Source organism: Ciconia boyciana, chromosome 9 (assembly GCF_034638445.1).
Source record: "Ciconia boyciana chromosome 9, ASM3463844v1, whole genome shotgun sequence".
In the NCBI taxonomy this organism is placed as follows: domain Eukaryota; kingdom Metazoa; phylum Chordata; class Aves; order Ciconiiformes; family Ciconiidae; genus Ciconia; species Ciconia boyciana.
Window position 1 is genome coordinate 19,304,652 of NC_132942.1, and position 16,063 is coordinate 19,320,714.

The 16,063-nt window shown below is 45.3% G+C and overlaps 1 protein-coding gene across 2 annotated transcripts in view; it reads left to right on the top strand.

Annotated features, from left to right (window-relative positions):
• FGF18 (fibroblast growth factor 18) overlaps window positions 1-16,063 on the top strand; it is a 76,647-nt gene that overhangs the window by 22,070 nt on the left and 38,514 nt on the right. For both annotated transcript variants that reach the window (XM_072872563.1, XM_072872564.1), the window contains exon 3: window positions 7,767-7,947. In XM_072872563.1, coding sequence (XP_072728664.1) covers window positions 7,767-7,947 — 181 coding nt within the window. The remainder of the gene's footprint in view (window positions 1-7,766; window positions 7,948-16,063) is intronic.

Genomic DNA, 16,063 nt, shown 5'->3' on the forward strand with positions numbered 1-16,063 from the left:
GGTGCTGGGAGGTGGCTCGGACTTGGCCCCTTCAGCACTGCTGCACCATGGCACGTTGGAGGCTCCTGCAGGGGGGAAGGTGGACACCGGGGGGGTGGGCTCCCTCTTGCAGGCTGCTGAGCTGCTGTTGCTCGTGGTAATTATATTAATAATGTGACTTCAGGGGCTGCAGCCAGTGACCTGGTTCTGAATCAGTGAGAATGGGCAGATGCAGGTGGAGATGTGGAGGACGGGGGTGTTGGAGCCCGTTTAAGAGAGCTGCATTGCAGCACTTGAGCAACGCTCTCGTGCTGGGCTTTGCACTGGCAGGCAGCGCTGGCTGGAGGCACCTTCCCTTCCTCTGGTTGCACGCAAGTACAGCTGGGGTTTTAAAAGTCATTAATCAAGGCTGAAACCCTGCTCTTCCCCAGACTGAACCATTTCACAGGGTGGAACAAGTTTAAAATGTCACCGTCTCACGAATGCTGCGTTTTCACAGTTCTGGCTAAGGCTCACTCCATCATCAAAATGAGAAATTTGGTTTTCTCGAAGGAGCATCATCTTTCTCTAGAAAATGGCCAAATACTGACTGATGGGACATAAAACATCAATTTCCTTAAACTCGCTCAGGTTCCAGTTTTTTGGCACTCCCTCCCACCTTCCTCATGGTTTTTCATACCAGGCTCAGTAACACTGTTGTCTGCCATCCAAGGGTCGATGGACATGTTGCTTTAGGGGAGCTGGATAGCAGTGGTACATGGCTTGGAAAGCTGGTGGGATCTCAGGGAGATGCTGGAGGGTTTGGCTGAGCAATAGCCGTATTTCTGAGGGGCTGTGTGTTTCAGAGAGAATGAAGGTCTGATGCTGCCCAAGGATATTTAATGTATGGCCTCTCTGAATGCGGCAGGCAGCTCTCCAGAGAAAAGGAGGCTCCGCTTGCAGAGCAGCTTTTGGATCCAAGTATGTGTCACATCGCTGAGCTGTGTGTCCCCTCTTCCAAGCCCTGGAAACATCCTCTCTTTGGGTCTTGTTTAACATTTCTGAAATCCAAAGGGATGGGCAGGCTTGACCCCCTCATCACCCCGTTTCCATCTCCTTTCCAGCTCCATCCCTACATGCACTTCACTTAGAGTGCATTAAACAAAGAGCAAACATCATTGAATTTCACGTACTGCAGCAACTTGAAAGCGCTCAAGTCAAAGAAATGAGGGGCTCAATTTCAGAGCATATCTGTGCAGGAGCAGGGAGAACTCTGGGTTTCTCCCCATAATGGGCCGATGTCTCCTGCATGGGCCCATGCCGAGGGAGAGCTCGGCACCCATCCTCGGTGCAGGCAGGAGCTCTTCTGCGATGAGGGCAGGTGCAGGAGGGGAGGTGGAGGTGGTCTGGTGCTTGGCTTTCTTCCTTTCCCAGCATGGTGAAATGGAGGTTGGGAAGAGAGCGGAGAAAGGGAATAGCCTGAACGCGTTGCAAGGAGAAGCACAAGGGGGAAAAGTATTATTCAAGCTGAAGGACACTGTTGGTACAAGAATAAACAGATATAAACTGGATGCAAATATATGAGGTAGAAAATTAAGGCAGAGAATATCAGGGAAGTGTTGCTGAAACAGCCTTCTAAGGAAGCAAAGACAAAAGATGGTTCATGACTCAATTTATGAACAGGCTATAGAGTGGTACAGCTCTTGTGGAGCAAGATCTTTTGGCATCTGCATTTTAAATAGGACATTCATGCTCGTCCAATGAAATATTTTTTTCTACCAAAAAATCAAAAAGTGTTTCAAGTGAAATACTTTGTAAACGCCATTGGTGGAGTCTTTTGTGGAGTCTCATGTCTGCATCGTTTTGAACAACCACTTCCACGGTGCACTGTGTTGCCCTTTCTCACAGTGCATCCTGGAGGGTACGCAGTCATCACCCAAGGTGACATCTCCCAAGACTGAGAGTGCAACTTTGCTTTTTGGATATTTATTTTTGAAGGAAAAAATATTTTTCTGTGAATAGCAGGAAGAAACAAACACCAAAACAAAGGTCCAAGTTCTGTTATTTTGAAAGGCAGTTCTGGCACTGTCATGCCATAGCCTCTCTCCCACTGGATGCACAGTGATTCACTCTGAAGTGCCATCTCCCTTTACTCCAGGTTCCTGCTGCACATCTGAATATGGAGCCTCTTTGCGTTAGATGAATTTCCAAATGTGCTTCTAAGGCCAAATAAGTGAATATGTCGTGAATATGTCAAAGCAGTGCACATCCACTTCTGTCTGGCTTCAAACTAGGCTCTGTAACTTGAAGGTAACAATATCCTGGCGACGGATTGACTTTGCAGTTAAGGGGAGGAAGAAGCAGCAAATAAGGAGTGCATTGTGTTTCACTGTATGTCAAGGATGGCTGTCATGGCGAGCTAGCAAATCCTGCTGTAATTGGCATAGAGGAATTTTGCCAAAGTCATGGAAGCAAAGTGGTTTGTTACTTGCCTTTGCAGACTTGAGAGAGATCTGTCTTGGATATCCTCTTGTTGACCTTATCGAGTAAACTTTCATGTGTTTAGAAGGGCATGGAGAAAATCATTAATATTACGTTGATTTGATGGCTGAAAGGTAATAAGTATTTCTTGCTTATCAGATAGGGTTTGAAAGGACTTTGAATAGCTTGATTTGTTTATCTTTTGCAATCGGTATGGCCCTTAGCAAGAGGGATTTTGTATTCCTAGTTCAGTTTGGGGAATGACATATCGTTTGCTCTCTGATGAGGCTTGGAGGCTCCATAGGATAAAAAGCAAAAAAATCAGGAAATTCTGAAGTCCAGCTCCCAGCTAACTTGGCCATGCTGTGGGCCTTGGACATCTCAAACTGTAACGCTTTATGACATGAACAACAACAGATCAACATCCCCTTTTACTGGAAAGCTCAAAATAGAAAATTCGAAGTGCGTAGAGGTTGGTTGGATGGAAAGCCAAATCCCATAAACATGGCTTGGCACTGCGAAGGTTTCATTGACCTTGGCGGGGCTATGATTGCTTTCCGTTCACAACAAGGCATCGGTGTTTGCAGAGCTGTGGCACAAGCTTGTGTAGGACTAACATTGCAGTGCTGCTGTCAGAGGCTTTTGCAGTTCTTGAGCGTTTCTTGGATTACTTAAGGTGAAACCTTAGGCTGCATCAGCAAAATGGTCTTTCCCTCACCCTCCATCTGGGATTTAACAAATAGGAGAGTCATTCTTTAAGCTGAAGGATCGTTGTAAAGCCATTTAAAATTAAATCCACCCATTGTTTGAGAATCATTCGGCAAAAAAGCACTTGAAAATCTCCCAGTGTGGGCTGTCTGAAGACAGATGTGGTTTCTGGTTTCTCTGGCTCTTTGGAAAGGAGGTAAGACTAAATGCGCCTACCTTGAATGATTGGGCAAGTACAACAGAGAGGAGGGAGAACTTCTTTTTTTCAGGAGTGAGGCATTTCTGATGCATCAGTTGCTTTGGGTGATGGTTGTTTCTAAAAGGAATGCTGTTTATTCCCTTGCATAAGATCTGTATTGCCAACTGTATTTTTAGCTGTAGAAGTGTTTTAGATGTGTTTGTAGCTGTATATTATCACTGAAAGATGTAGTGATAAATAGTAAATGGGTGAGGAACTGATTGCAAAGAAAAAGAGAGGAAGAATAAAAATGAAACCAAATTTGATGCTCTGTTTTAACAACTGGGATTTTGCAGACAATAAACTGTTGGCAAAGAATGAGATGGAGTTATATGAAGCCCGCTATCCTGAGATGCTGAAGTTGTCCTGCACAGACAGTGGCCCATACCAGTTGGATAGATTTGCAAAATAGACCACAGTACAACCCCAAATCCCACCAAAATGCTGGAGGAGATAAAGTAATGCAGGAAATCCTTTTCTTGTCCCTAGAGAGTGTCTCACAGGGCATGTTGCTGGTCAGGAGCTAGAAGTTGCAAGCAGCCATTCATTTCAGGGACCTGTTGTACTGAACTCTGGATCCAGAGTCTGTAGGTTTTGCTACCTACAGCGTGAATGCGTGGATGATCAGATTGAAAGGCCAAAAAAGCCCCGTGGTGGTTTGGTGTATGATGTTTTTATATGCAGTAATAACATATTAATAGTAAAAAAAAAAAAAAAAGAAAAAAATATTTCCTTTTGCTTTGGTGAACAGAAGTGAAAGCCCTTAACTTTTCAAGTGGGGCTGGGACTTAAAGACATTTCTGCATTCTTTTTTGTCTGGTTGTGATTGTTACAGAAATGTATTTGGGGGTGGATGGACTTGGTTTTAGGTGACCTTCTTGAGTGAGTGTTGGTGATCAGTTACCAAAGGAGGCATATGTTACTAATTTTTTTGAGATTTATGAAAGAGTCTCTCTTATAGTATATATAAATGGACTTTCTTATCTCAGTAAAGTTAGCTGCTTGAGGGAGTATACTCTTTAGGGCAGGGATACTGTGAGAATGGATTTCAGCAATGATCAAATAGGTTTTATCTCATGAAATCGACACTGCATGAAATTTTATTTTAGAGTATTGATACTCTCTGCTGCAGGCCAGATGCAGCCCAGGCTGGCACGGCTAATTCACCTTGGCCACACTCCAGCAGAGCATCCTGTTTCAACAGAGTGGTTAAGCGTGTGCTTATCTTCAAGCAGGCAGCTAAATCCTGGTGGTTTTACTGCTGCTCTGGACCACGGCTTCTTGACCAGGGACCAGGTCAGCTGCAAGGAGAACCTGTAGCACATTCCTCCTCCAGGATTTCTTTCCCTAGGTTAGAGCTGGGCCTGTTACTGGAGAAGTGATGGAGTGATACATGCTTGGGCTGACTTTATTTCAGTGGTTGGTGTCCCCTGCTGATCCCCGTGTCAGGTTACCACTGGGCTTGGACAAGGTGTTGGGGTTGTGGGTGATGCCAGCCAGGCCCTCGGCTGGGGGAGGAGGAGACGACATCCCTCTGGGGCAGCGTGCCCTTCTTGCGAAGGGAGGGACACTTAATTAGCTGATCTTGGGCAGGAGAACTGTGACAAACATGCACAGGCGGGTTCGTGGCATGTTCGGAGCTGACCACAGTGCAAGATGGCTCCATGGGTGCTCCAGAATCCACCCGGGCACTGCGGCTACGGGCTGGGGCCTCTGTGGTGTGAGTGCTCAAGGGACAGTTAGAAGGGAGAATTAAAACATGTTTGGGAAAACAGATTGTCTTTTCTGTTTGAAGTTTCCAAGAAAGCAAAGCAACCTGCCCTTCCCCCCACTTCAGATCCCACCTGTTTTGTTTTTTTTCCTAGAAAAATGTGAAATTCATTAACATGTGGTGAAAGCAATGTAACGACGTCATCTTGATTTAAAATCTGTTTTAAATCTTAAAATGATGGAGCCAGAATCTTAACTGCAAATAGCCTTGCTTTTGTGGGTATGAGGCAGATTGTCAACATTACTCGAACATCTCTGTTTTTAGTAGTTTAGCATCCTTTGCAACCATATCATTTGAAAAGAAAGCATGAAGAGATGCAGGAAGAAAAAAAGAAATTAATTATTATTCCTGTCAAAAGCCAAGTCCTGCTTGCTGTGCTCAGACATAGCTGCGGTGCCTCGGGAGCGGAGGGTGAGCAGAGCCTGGCTCAGTGGTGGCCATGAGCTCTGTCAGCATCCCGCAGTGCCCTCCTGGCAGGTGCCATGGCTCTTGCGTCCTCAACTTTGGGTCACGGCTTCTTGCTGTGCTGTTTTTTGAGAGTGGGAATTATAGCTACAATTAATTGTGTAATTCTTGTCTGTCGCCTATGTCGTCATCTTGAATGTCTGTTTAGACCCAGCGTTGCCCTGAATCTCCTTTTGCTTGGCCTGTGCATTTAGCTCCTGCAGTCTCCTCCTGACTTCTGACAGTAAAATAAGAGAGTTAAATCACTTTCTCTCCTAGGACTTGGGATTCAAATAGCATAATCCCAGCATTTAATAAGGGCAGCAAAGGCGATGCCACAACATCCCTGTGAACCTCATTGCTGTTGCCGCTGTGTTGAATATAATGTTTTTGTTTGGGTTGCTTAGTGAAGGTCTGGTGCTAAGCAGCACTGTCTGCCCGAAGTTTTCTTCCTGCTGCTGATCTGTGTGTCTACTCGATAATTGGAAATGCTAAAAAGTTCTTTTGAGGTTTTAACTTTCAGGGAGTGTTTGGCTTCGAAATATTTGCTGGTATGAGATGACATATGCAGGAGGCTGAAGCAGGGCTGTTTAGTGTGTTGTGGCCACTTGCTCCTATGTGTTTTAGCCTGAAATGGACATAAATGAGGATTTATAAACCCTTTTTAATTTGCATTGCCAGCTCCATCCCCACACCAATATATCAGAACACTGTTGCTTGCAGGTTAGGGGGACAAGCATGGCGTAGTGGGAATGTGTTAGGAGGAGAAGTAGTAACCCTGCCTACGAGTAAATGTAATTTCTCTGCCAGTCCCAAACCTAGGCATCATTAAATTCCCATGTGATTCTTATTTTGTGGTGGATTTTGTCTCTTACTCACAATTGGTACACAGCATTAGAGCTTACCAACAACGAGTAGACTTTGAATGGTCTTTGTCTTGGTCAAACTAAAAATGGCCTATTGTGCAGTGGTTTCGTGTGTGTTCCACTCGATAATCTTTTGCTTTTGGTTTCCGAATGATTTGTTGTTCTGTGAAGGGAGTCTGCCACCAAAATATTGTCCATCTGTGAGTTCGGAATGGGCAGTGTGGTTGTTGTCATGCAAACACTCTTGGGGACATATCGTGGAGTGATTTCTGGGCTTTTGTATTGTTTGGGCGTGAAGTGCTTTTGGGTTTGTGCTGCCCAGCCTCCCCATCTTGAGAACGCCTGAGTTGTCTGGTCCTCTGACCTTGGGCAAGGCGGGACAACTCTCTGGAAGCAAAAGCAGGAATCCTGTTTCAGTGTTTCTTGGGAACAGTTAAGATAGGAAACAAGACTTCCAGAGAAGGGCAGATGTGTCAGAGAAAGTTTCTGGTAATATTTTAAGGCTGTAGTGAACTAAGGTTAATTTAATCCATTGGCCAGAAAAAAAACAGATGAAGTGACTCAAGCGATCAGACCCCTGCTGATAGCGGCCTCGCAGCTGGACGAGCTGGTTTGGCTTTTGCTGGTCCTTGTGATCTCCCCCCAGGCCGTGGCCCTGTTGAGGCAGACAGAGGCACATCCATAGACAGTCACCAATGAGCCGGCTTCACTGAAAAGCAGAGCTTGCAAAAAAGTTAGTCTGAAGAGTGCCCGTGTACACATGACAGTTTTATCGTAGTAGATTTTACGCCTGCGTGAAGCGAGAGTCCAGTCTGCTAATGTCAGCATAAATAGTTTTTTCCCTTGACTTCTTCCCTGCAGTTAATCCAGGGAATCAATGCAGCTGCTAAAGGTGAAGCACAAATTATTTGAAATGGAGATGTCCATCCCCTTTCTCCTATACGTGTCTGTGTAACCTGGTAGAGGCTATGCATATGCAAAGGAGAGCCTAATTTATGGCCAGCGTGGCTGACCAGGATTAAATCAAAGCAGGACCGAGCAGAAGTTTTTACTCAAAAAAACCCCACAGTTTGATTGTAAAAACCCAGGTTTGGTTTACTGTTGAGAGCCAGCTCTGGCTAGAATTACATGCTGAGTGCCTGATACCGCGGCCGCAGCTGTCAAGTGAAGGGCAGCCAAATCCGAGTCCTCTTGCGCCACGTGCCCGTTGGCAGGTTGGTGTGCAGTCTTTCTGTCCAAGATGCTTGTTTTGTTTCATGGTCTGTTCTGTTCTCTCTCCCCCCTCCCCATCTGCTCTCAGATGTTTGCTGCCGAGGAGAATGTAGATTTTCGGATACATGTGGAGAACCAGACACGAGCGAGGGACGACGTGAGCAGGAAGCAGCTTCGGCTCTATCAGCTCTACAGCAGGACAAGTGGGAAACACATCCAAGTGCTCGGCAGGAGGATCAGTGCCAAAGGAGAAGATGGAGATAAATATGGTAAGAATATTTACTGGGATCCCCCAGATGCCAGGTCAAAGGCTTTAACCCTGTATGTTGGGCTGAGAACCTCTTGGGAGAAAAATAAAAGCAGCAATAAAAAACAGGATAAAAGGGGAAAAAACCTTTCCAGGTTAAGAACATGGGATTTGTTGTGTTGGAGCAGGCTGTCAGCCCAGCTCCCAGCTGCAGGCAGTTCCCACAGTAGTGTCATGCCCCAATTTATTAGCATATGATGGTGCTTGAAGAGAAAAATCTTTTTCTGCCCAACGGATGAGCTCACAGTGTGTCTACTGTAATTCATAAACGATACCCAGGTTGGTGATTGGGGATGCTCTTTCCCCATGAACTCTGGGCTTAAGTTTCAGTGAATCCAGTGCTTCAATGAAGCACACTTACCTTTCTAGGTAGGGGGATACTTGGTTTGAGCTGAAATTAAGCAGACTTTGGAGCTTTGAGAGTACCGCAGAGCTTAAGTTGAATCTCGGGGCATGCGGATCCTGCAGGAACGCAAATAATTGAACTTCCCCTGGGCTAGCAGTGTGTTCAACTATTCTCATTGTGATTCGCACACAAGCAACACGCTAGAAATGCTGCTAGCAGGCTGAATTACGAAAAAACTCTGTAATTCTGGTACATTGTGAGATGGTTGCGGCAGAGATACTTTTGCTCAAGTTGGTGGCTGGAAGGATTTTAGGGCTGTTCAGAGAACTGGTCCTTTTCCTCTTACAGATGTACAGCCCTGAGCGTTCATGCGTTGCTGCAGAGGTGTGCATATGCATTGGCTAGCATGCACGTTCACATGAGGTTGACTTCACGTGCAGCACTGGTGAGGTGGAGGTGGGCTATGATGACAGCAGGTCAAAATTGGGGAACGATTGTTCCGTCGGGGAGCTTCAGGCAGGATGAGGTACATGCCATGCCTAGCACAGAGGGCAGCTACTGCCGCTGCCAATGCAGGTGGAGGAGCAGGGTGAGCTGTGCCACGGGAGGTGACAGCTAGAAAGCACCTGGCTGGTGTGAAATGAACCCCCATGGCTGTTGTGTAGAGTCACCCAATCTCTCAGAGAAAGCCCTGCCCCGAGGTCTCATCAACCTTGTCCTTTGTCATTCCCAAATTTCCAGATAAAACAGGAGTCGAAAGTGCCACTTGGCTGCTAATTATTGTGTCATTTTATTGCATTCATCCTCTTAAGGTTTGATATGTAAACTAGTCAGTTCGTGCTCGTGCTCGCTGCTGGCTTCCCAGGAAATGCTCTTGCCCACAGTGACTGTCAGGTAACGTGATGTAGTTTTCCTCTCCATAAAAGAAGGCAGCATTTACAGTGGGGTGCAGCAGGGAAGTGTGCCCATGAGCAGCTGACAAGTGCTAATTTATGTGTCAAAGCCCATCTTGTCCCCTTCATACATATGCAATTGTGTCTGAACAACAAATCCTCGCACAGGAGCGTGCTCATGACCAGTGGCGATGCTGCACAATTGCAGAGCCTGAGTTTTCCCATCTGGGGAGCTCCCTGGTGCCTGCGTCGCTGCTTGCCACCAAATCCTCTCTGCTCCTGGTTGCTGGCGTCCTTCTAACAACCTGGAGTGCTCTGGCCGTGGAGGCCATTTTCTGACACCCCTGCCTGCTCCCTCCCCCGCGCCTCCTAATAAAACTCCTTGACACGTCAAGCTGCAAAGCCTTCCCATCCCTAGCTGTGCTGAAAGGTTATGGAAATCTGTTCATCACCTTGCTTGGCACGGGAACACTTAGAGCATGATAATCGGGGAGACAGTGATGTGGGACATGGAGGTCCAGGATGTGACCACGCAGAGCTCCTAGCTGTGATAATGAAGGGGGAAGAGATGTCAGAGTTGCTGAAGTGAGAACCATCTGTGTTACAGCCAAAACTGGATACAAAGGCAATGACACAGGATTCATTATGTGCTGGGAACCCCTCCCCCCGAGGCATTATTATGGAGTAACCTTTGATCAAGACCAGAGAGGGGCTTAAACCAGGTCTGGGGATCTCAACAGTTGCAAACTTTTGCCCCACATCTCTGTCTTGCTGGTCAGATCTGCCTCTGAAGGAGGACACCTTTTCTCTCATGCAGCAGATGGCTGTTTTTCCTCCTGCCCTTTTTGTCTTCTTCCCTCTTTTACTGCCTCTATGCTGGCACAGTGGGTCAGGGCCAGGCTTAGCACTGGGGAGTGCCCAGCTAATTTCTTGGCTACGTCGCCCTTGCAGACAGTGCAGTCTCCCACAGCTTCTCACTGTCTTAAAACCCTGTCCCCACTGACAGGGGAGGTGATGTGGATTGATGTCCTAAGGATTACAGCCTGGGGAAGGCTTGGGAGAACGAGCAAGAGTGAATGTCTGAGAAAAGGCAAGAGAAGTGTGTAAAGGTGCCTGTGAGCTGGCTCCAGCTCTGAATTCTCCCAACAACTCAGTCCCATTAAGAGAAGGTAATATTAGGCAAGGGCAATGCAGACTCAGTCTTAATGTGGGAAGCTCTGCCGAGCAGCGTGGCTGTGGCTAAGGTCCATAGTGCTCATCACCAGCAATTAACACTAGCCAGTTTTAAGGATGGAGGAGCTAATAACATTTTAGCACCTCTTTCCCCTCTCCTCCCATACATTCACAACTGGTTAAAGAACAGTGTCCAAGTGAAGAGATGCTTTTTTTTTTGCACATATACAGCTTCCAAATGGCTGGCGTGGGAAGGTTGTCCTGCCTTTGAAGGGAGATTAGTTTTATTGCAAGGTTTTTATTGACTTCTGTAAAACTTCTCACCTCTTGGTTGAAGAGATTGCCCAGAAAAGAGGGGAGGTGGCAGATCTTAGGCAGTGAATTGCTCACTTCCAGGCAGCCACCGTGAGTACAGCAAAATGACCAGCCAGCCCTGGTTCAGGGGCAGAAGATACCGCAGGGCTGGGTGAATCTGGCCGGAGGAAGCCCCCTTGAATGTTTTATCTGGGTCTGCAAATGCCACGTGCAAGGAAAAATGCATGCTCTGCAATGCATAGTTTCGCTGGCATAATAATTCCGGTATGTAATTTTTGGTTTATGCGTTCTTTGGGGCCAAGATCTGGCCCCATGTGTTGAATTATTAAATGGCAAATTAAGTCAGTTAATAGAATTAATTGAGTCGATGTAATCCTTTTAATCAGATGGATTTGATCCCTTCTCAGATGAATTAGAATCCATTAACAGATAAGTCAATTATTGGACTAAATTAAATCTAATAATAATGCCTGCTGCTCACAGCAACACTAATTAATCTAAATACACTTACCTATCTCCCAAGGTTGTTTTTTTTTTAAGGCTTAATTGATGTTCCTAAAGTGCTCTGAGATGTTTAGATAACAGACGATCTATGTGAGCAAAATATTATCTCTTAACAGACTATAAACTAATTAAAAGACTGATCTATTTACAGATTGCTTTTTTACTTTAATCTCTTCAACCTATTCAGAAGGAGTTTGCCCTGGCCCAGACAAACAATATTCCTGTTATAAGCTTATTATTACTTTACAGGTTCCTAAGTGGTCCTTTCATTCAGAAAATGAAAGGGGGAAGGAGAAAAAACAACCATTAAAGTGCTGACAAAAAAAAGAAAAGGACGTGGAACCTTTATATTCTACCCCCGATAAATGGTACAGATAGGGAAGAGAGGGATCAGTGACCTGAAACCTTAGATCCTTTCATTTATTTTCATTTCACAAAAGGCAGAAGACATTCTATCCTGTTTGTTCACGATCTTTGTATCCGGCGCAGTTGGGGAGACGGAGCTCTCTTGGTTGGGTGAAGGCATTTTTTGCCTCATTTGTATTTCACAGCCATGTGATTTTTGTTTTAATTTGTCCCCGGCTACTGCTGTCCTGTGGGGCAATAAGAAGTGATATCCATCAGGAGAGAGGCGAGGGGGCTGTGAGAGGTCTTTGGGCTTGCCCTCTCTGTGGAGGTAACTTTTATTTGCAGTGAGTGCTTGGGTGTCCTGAAGGCTGGGATGCGACATATGTAGGTACGTTATTAGTCAGTGTGTTCCAGGTGGCTATCCATTGGTATTTTGTCCATTGACCTAGTCTATATTTAAAAAAACTCTTGGGTGCCCTAGAAGGTTATAAATAATCTATTTTATAAACCTTCTCATTTATAAACCTTCTAGTCCACAGCATGGGAGGCTTTGTTTGAGGACACCCCATGCAAGGGGCAGCGCACAGGTATGACGTCTTTCCTTCTCAGCATCCCATCGCTGCCAGCGTTTTCAGCCACGCAGGGGGATGGACCCTGAGCCAGTGAAGTCCTCTTGAAGACTCCCCTTGAGTTCAGTAGCTTTTAGCTCAGGACTCAAGAGATGCTCCTGAGACAGGAGGTTTGGGGAGGTTAACAAAGCATGGGTTTGCTATCAGAGTGTTGACAAATCTGGGGTCAGGCAGACCAAGGAGGGAAGCAAATTCAAGAGGCAGTGTGCATGCATGATGCTAGGCATTACCTCCACAGGTCGTGGGCATTCCTGGTACAGAACATCTCGCCCCATACAGATGTGCAATTTTTTTGGTGGTATGGGGAAAGCAAGGAGCTCAGGGAGATGGGTGCCTCTTTCCTGGGCCCACCCCAGCCTGGCTGATGTGCTTGCAGTCCCTGCCTTCTGTTCTAGCTGGAGCTTCCCAGAGATGCCAGTGGATGAGCCCATGGAGAGCACATTACAGCTGTCTAGACATCAGCCACACTCCATCCCACCAGAGATTTCATCTGTGGTAGAAGTGGGCTCTGTTCCATGAGGAGGTGTAATATGTGTGGAAAATATTATTATAGCAAAACAGCCTCTTTTAATTGACTCTAAATTTTGCCAGATTCCTTCCTAGGTTTGGGTAATCCTGTGCTCTCCAGAATTAATGAGCTGACATAGCACTTCTTTGGGTTTGGCAGCCTGACAGCTAATTTAGAACTCCCTAAACTCATTTCACTAATGACTCCCATTTGTTCTATCTCAAAGCCTGGAAACAAATGCAAAATACCAGTGCCATTGTCCCATCTTTAGCAAGTCATTCTTTCCCCTCAGTATTTCTGGCACCTTAACAACAAGCTGCCTTGGGAAACCTGATTAACCCTTTCCCTTCCTAGAATAGTTAAAAATCAATTTGGATCCCCCTCTTGGGAAGATCAGGAAGAAAAAACTAAACTCATTGTGGCTGGAAGGTGCAGAATTAACCTGCAAGAAAGACGGGACATGTAGCCCAAGTAGCAATTGTTGTTAGTTAAATATAGCTGTGTTTCCACAGGCTGGACATTCAGAAACCTGCTTTTCTTCCCAGGAACCAGGTATGTGCAAAGGGTCTGTCCCTCCCGGTGCAGCTCAGCCCAATACCCCACATGAACAGTGATTTGCTTTGTAATTTATTCCGCTGAACCATCAGGATGGCTGTTTCCTATTTAAACGACGTATCACTGCCTCCAGTCTCTTCCCATTACAGTTTTGACATGACAACAAGACAAATAATTTTTTTAAAAGACCTTTTATCTTCTAAACCATTTATTTTCACTTACTTAGCCTGCGGGCAGCGCTGACCTCAGCTAAGGGATGATCATTCACCATGGCAGCTGTACAGTCATATGGGTCCTGGGGACTGGCCTGAGCTGGAGAAGCCTTCCCTGTCCAGCTGCTGTGTTGTGGCTCTGTTTTTTTTCCTTTCTTGCCCAACATCCCCTGATTGCTTTATTTTTTTTTTCCTTAAAATGTCTCTCCTTCTCATCTGCAGTAGGGCAGTGGCGAACTTTTCCGTTGAAAGCAGGTGCAGGGATGAGCTGAAGGGCTGCAGCCAGCTCGCTGCTTTGTTGAACCACGCGTGGGGTGGCGGGAGCTGGAGCTGGAGCTCCCCGGCTGCGCCCGGCAGCGAGGAGCCTCGGCTGCCCTCACCTTCCAGGCGACGCTGAAAGGTTCGGCAGCCATTTGAAATGCACTGTAAGCGTCTTATATGAACCATCTGTACATTTAAGACGTCTTTATTTTTTATTCTGCCGTATTCTGTGCCTGTGCCAGGGTTAGGGGAAAGCTCTGCTTAGGCGGGATGAGAAGTTTGGGAAGAAAAATCCAAGCCTTTTGCTTTTTGATTCATGACAAACCTATTTCAAACAATGTATTTGTTGCCAATTTCCTTTACTTTTGGTTTTGACAGCTGCTACTCCAAACTCCCACTGCAGCCAGCTTCACACCTGAAGTTCAGCTCTTTCTGCAGTGGTCCCTCTTTTGTACCTGTAGGAACAGCAGAAGCTGCTGTTTATTTTTCCTCTGACACTACAGTGATTTTTGATTTCCCTGCTTCTGGACCCTGAGATAGCTTAAAGAGCCTTGACTTCCACGGAAAAAAGAAAAAGTCTCCTTTTAGCTCTGTGTTCAAACTTCAAGTATCCATAATCACTGATCAGGGTTTGGAAAACATAGGCCTGTCTGTCAGTAAATATTAGGGACCCAGAAATAACGAGGAGAAGTAATTTAGAGGTCTGGTGATAATTTGTCATTTTTAATTTCTGTGTGGAGCGGAAAGTGAGCTACACAGTGAAAAATATTTATTTTCATGCAAGTCATAAAAAGGTTTTTGTTAACAGTTTATGTGTGTGTATAATTCTGTGCTGTGATTTAAGTGTTCCCATTAGAAATGCAGAATAGGAAATAGGATCCCATCTGTGAGCAATTTAAGAGGAAGTGAGACAATGGAGTCGATTGCGGCTTCAGTTTAGATAATCAATACAAATATTATTAGTATAGTGATTTATCTTCTGAGATGCTTTATGAAAATGTGAATGCCAGACCCTGAAGACAGGTCAATATGATATTATCTGTTCCTGCCTTGCTGTGATTACGTTTTTTTCCCATGAAGCTCAATCAGCTGCTTTGCTAAATGTTCTTCCCTGGCTGTGATGAAATAAGGCAGAAACAAAGTTAGGGCTTCCCTTTCTTCTCCGTGACTCTGAAAACACACTGTGCATATTAGTACAAAGATTACCTTTATCTGAAATTTGTACCTGGGGACTGTCGGGTTGAATACTGGGAGTTGATTTTTAAGGTCCCTTCCAACTGAAACCATTCTATGATTCTGTGATGAAGTTCTGGAAGAAGTTTGCATAATTTTAAATATATTTCTAGGTCATGAGTGATTCTGTGCACAAATGCTGAGAGAGCTCCTTTGAGTTTATTGCAGTTGTTTTATGTTAGTATCTGTTATCAAGCCTTGTATTGTGGTATCTGAGGTTTTCCCATATCTAAGCATTCGGCCAGTCATGAATTCAAGTTGGTTCTTGGGATGCAATTAAAAGTACCCTGCAAATAGGCTAGTCTACATTTCTGAAAGGGTTTTTTAATTGCTTTTACTTTGGAGAGGGGGGAAGGAAAGCATCGTCAACAAATTGGCTTGTAAATTTTGCCTTTGGTGTACATTACCGTGCATGTTGTCAAGTGGTCACTGAGATTTGTCCTTCATAAGAAATGTTTGGAGGAAATTAAAAATGCCAATAACCCTATTAAGAACATGCCTAATTAAAGACAGGATGGGAAATTTAAAACTTGGTGTGTAAGAGCACATTTCTGCTTGAAGATAACATGGGATCTTGCTAGGCTGCTCTTTGAGAGACCTAAAGTCAGTAGCTCACTTTGCTGGAGACTTAATGTTGGTGGGTGTTAGCCAAGTCACTCAGTTGGAGCATCCTCCGCACTCCACTTTGCCTAGGTTAGGTGATGGGACACTGAGGCTGGACCCTCTAGACAGTGGAGAGAGAAGGACCTTTGCTCCTCGTGTATAACAAAGTGGCACAAATTTCATCCTCTCAATCTCCTCATGTGTCCCTCCCTCATCTCCAAAACAAGGGTTGCACCATTCCCTCACCTTGTAGGTGTGCCATCAGGCTAAAAGCATTGCAGATGGAGAGATGCTAAAGAGACGGTGATAATGGAGACCACATCGGTAGCCTGGTTAGAAGTAATTGTTTGGTGTTTTTAGGTGCTGTGAGACCATTCCTGTTTTCAGGTTGGGGTTTCCTCAAGAAAGGTGTTAGACTTTATAAAAAAATAAGGCACTTTAATTGCTCAGGTTTCACCTCAGCTCTTTTAAAAACCAGATAGTCAGGAATTTCCGCAG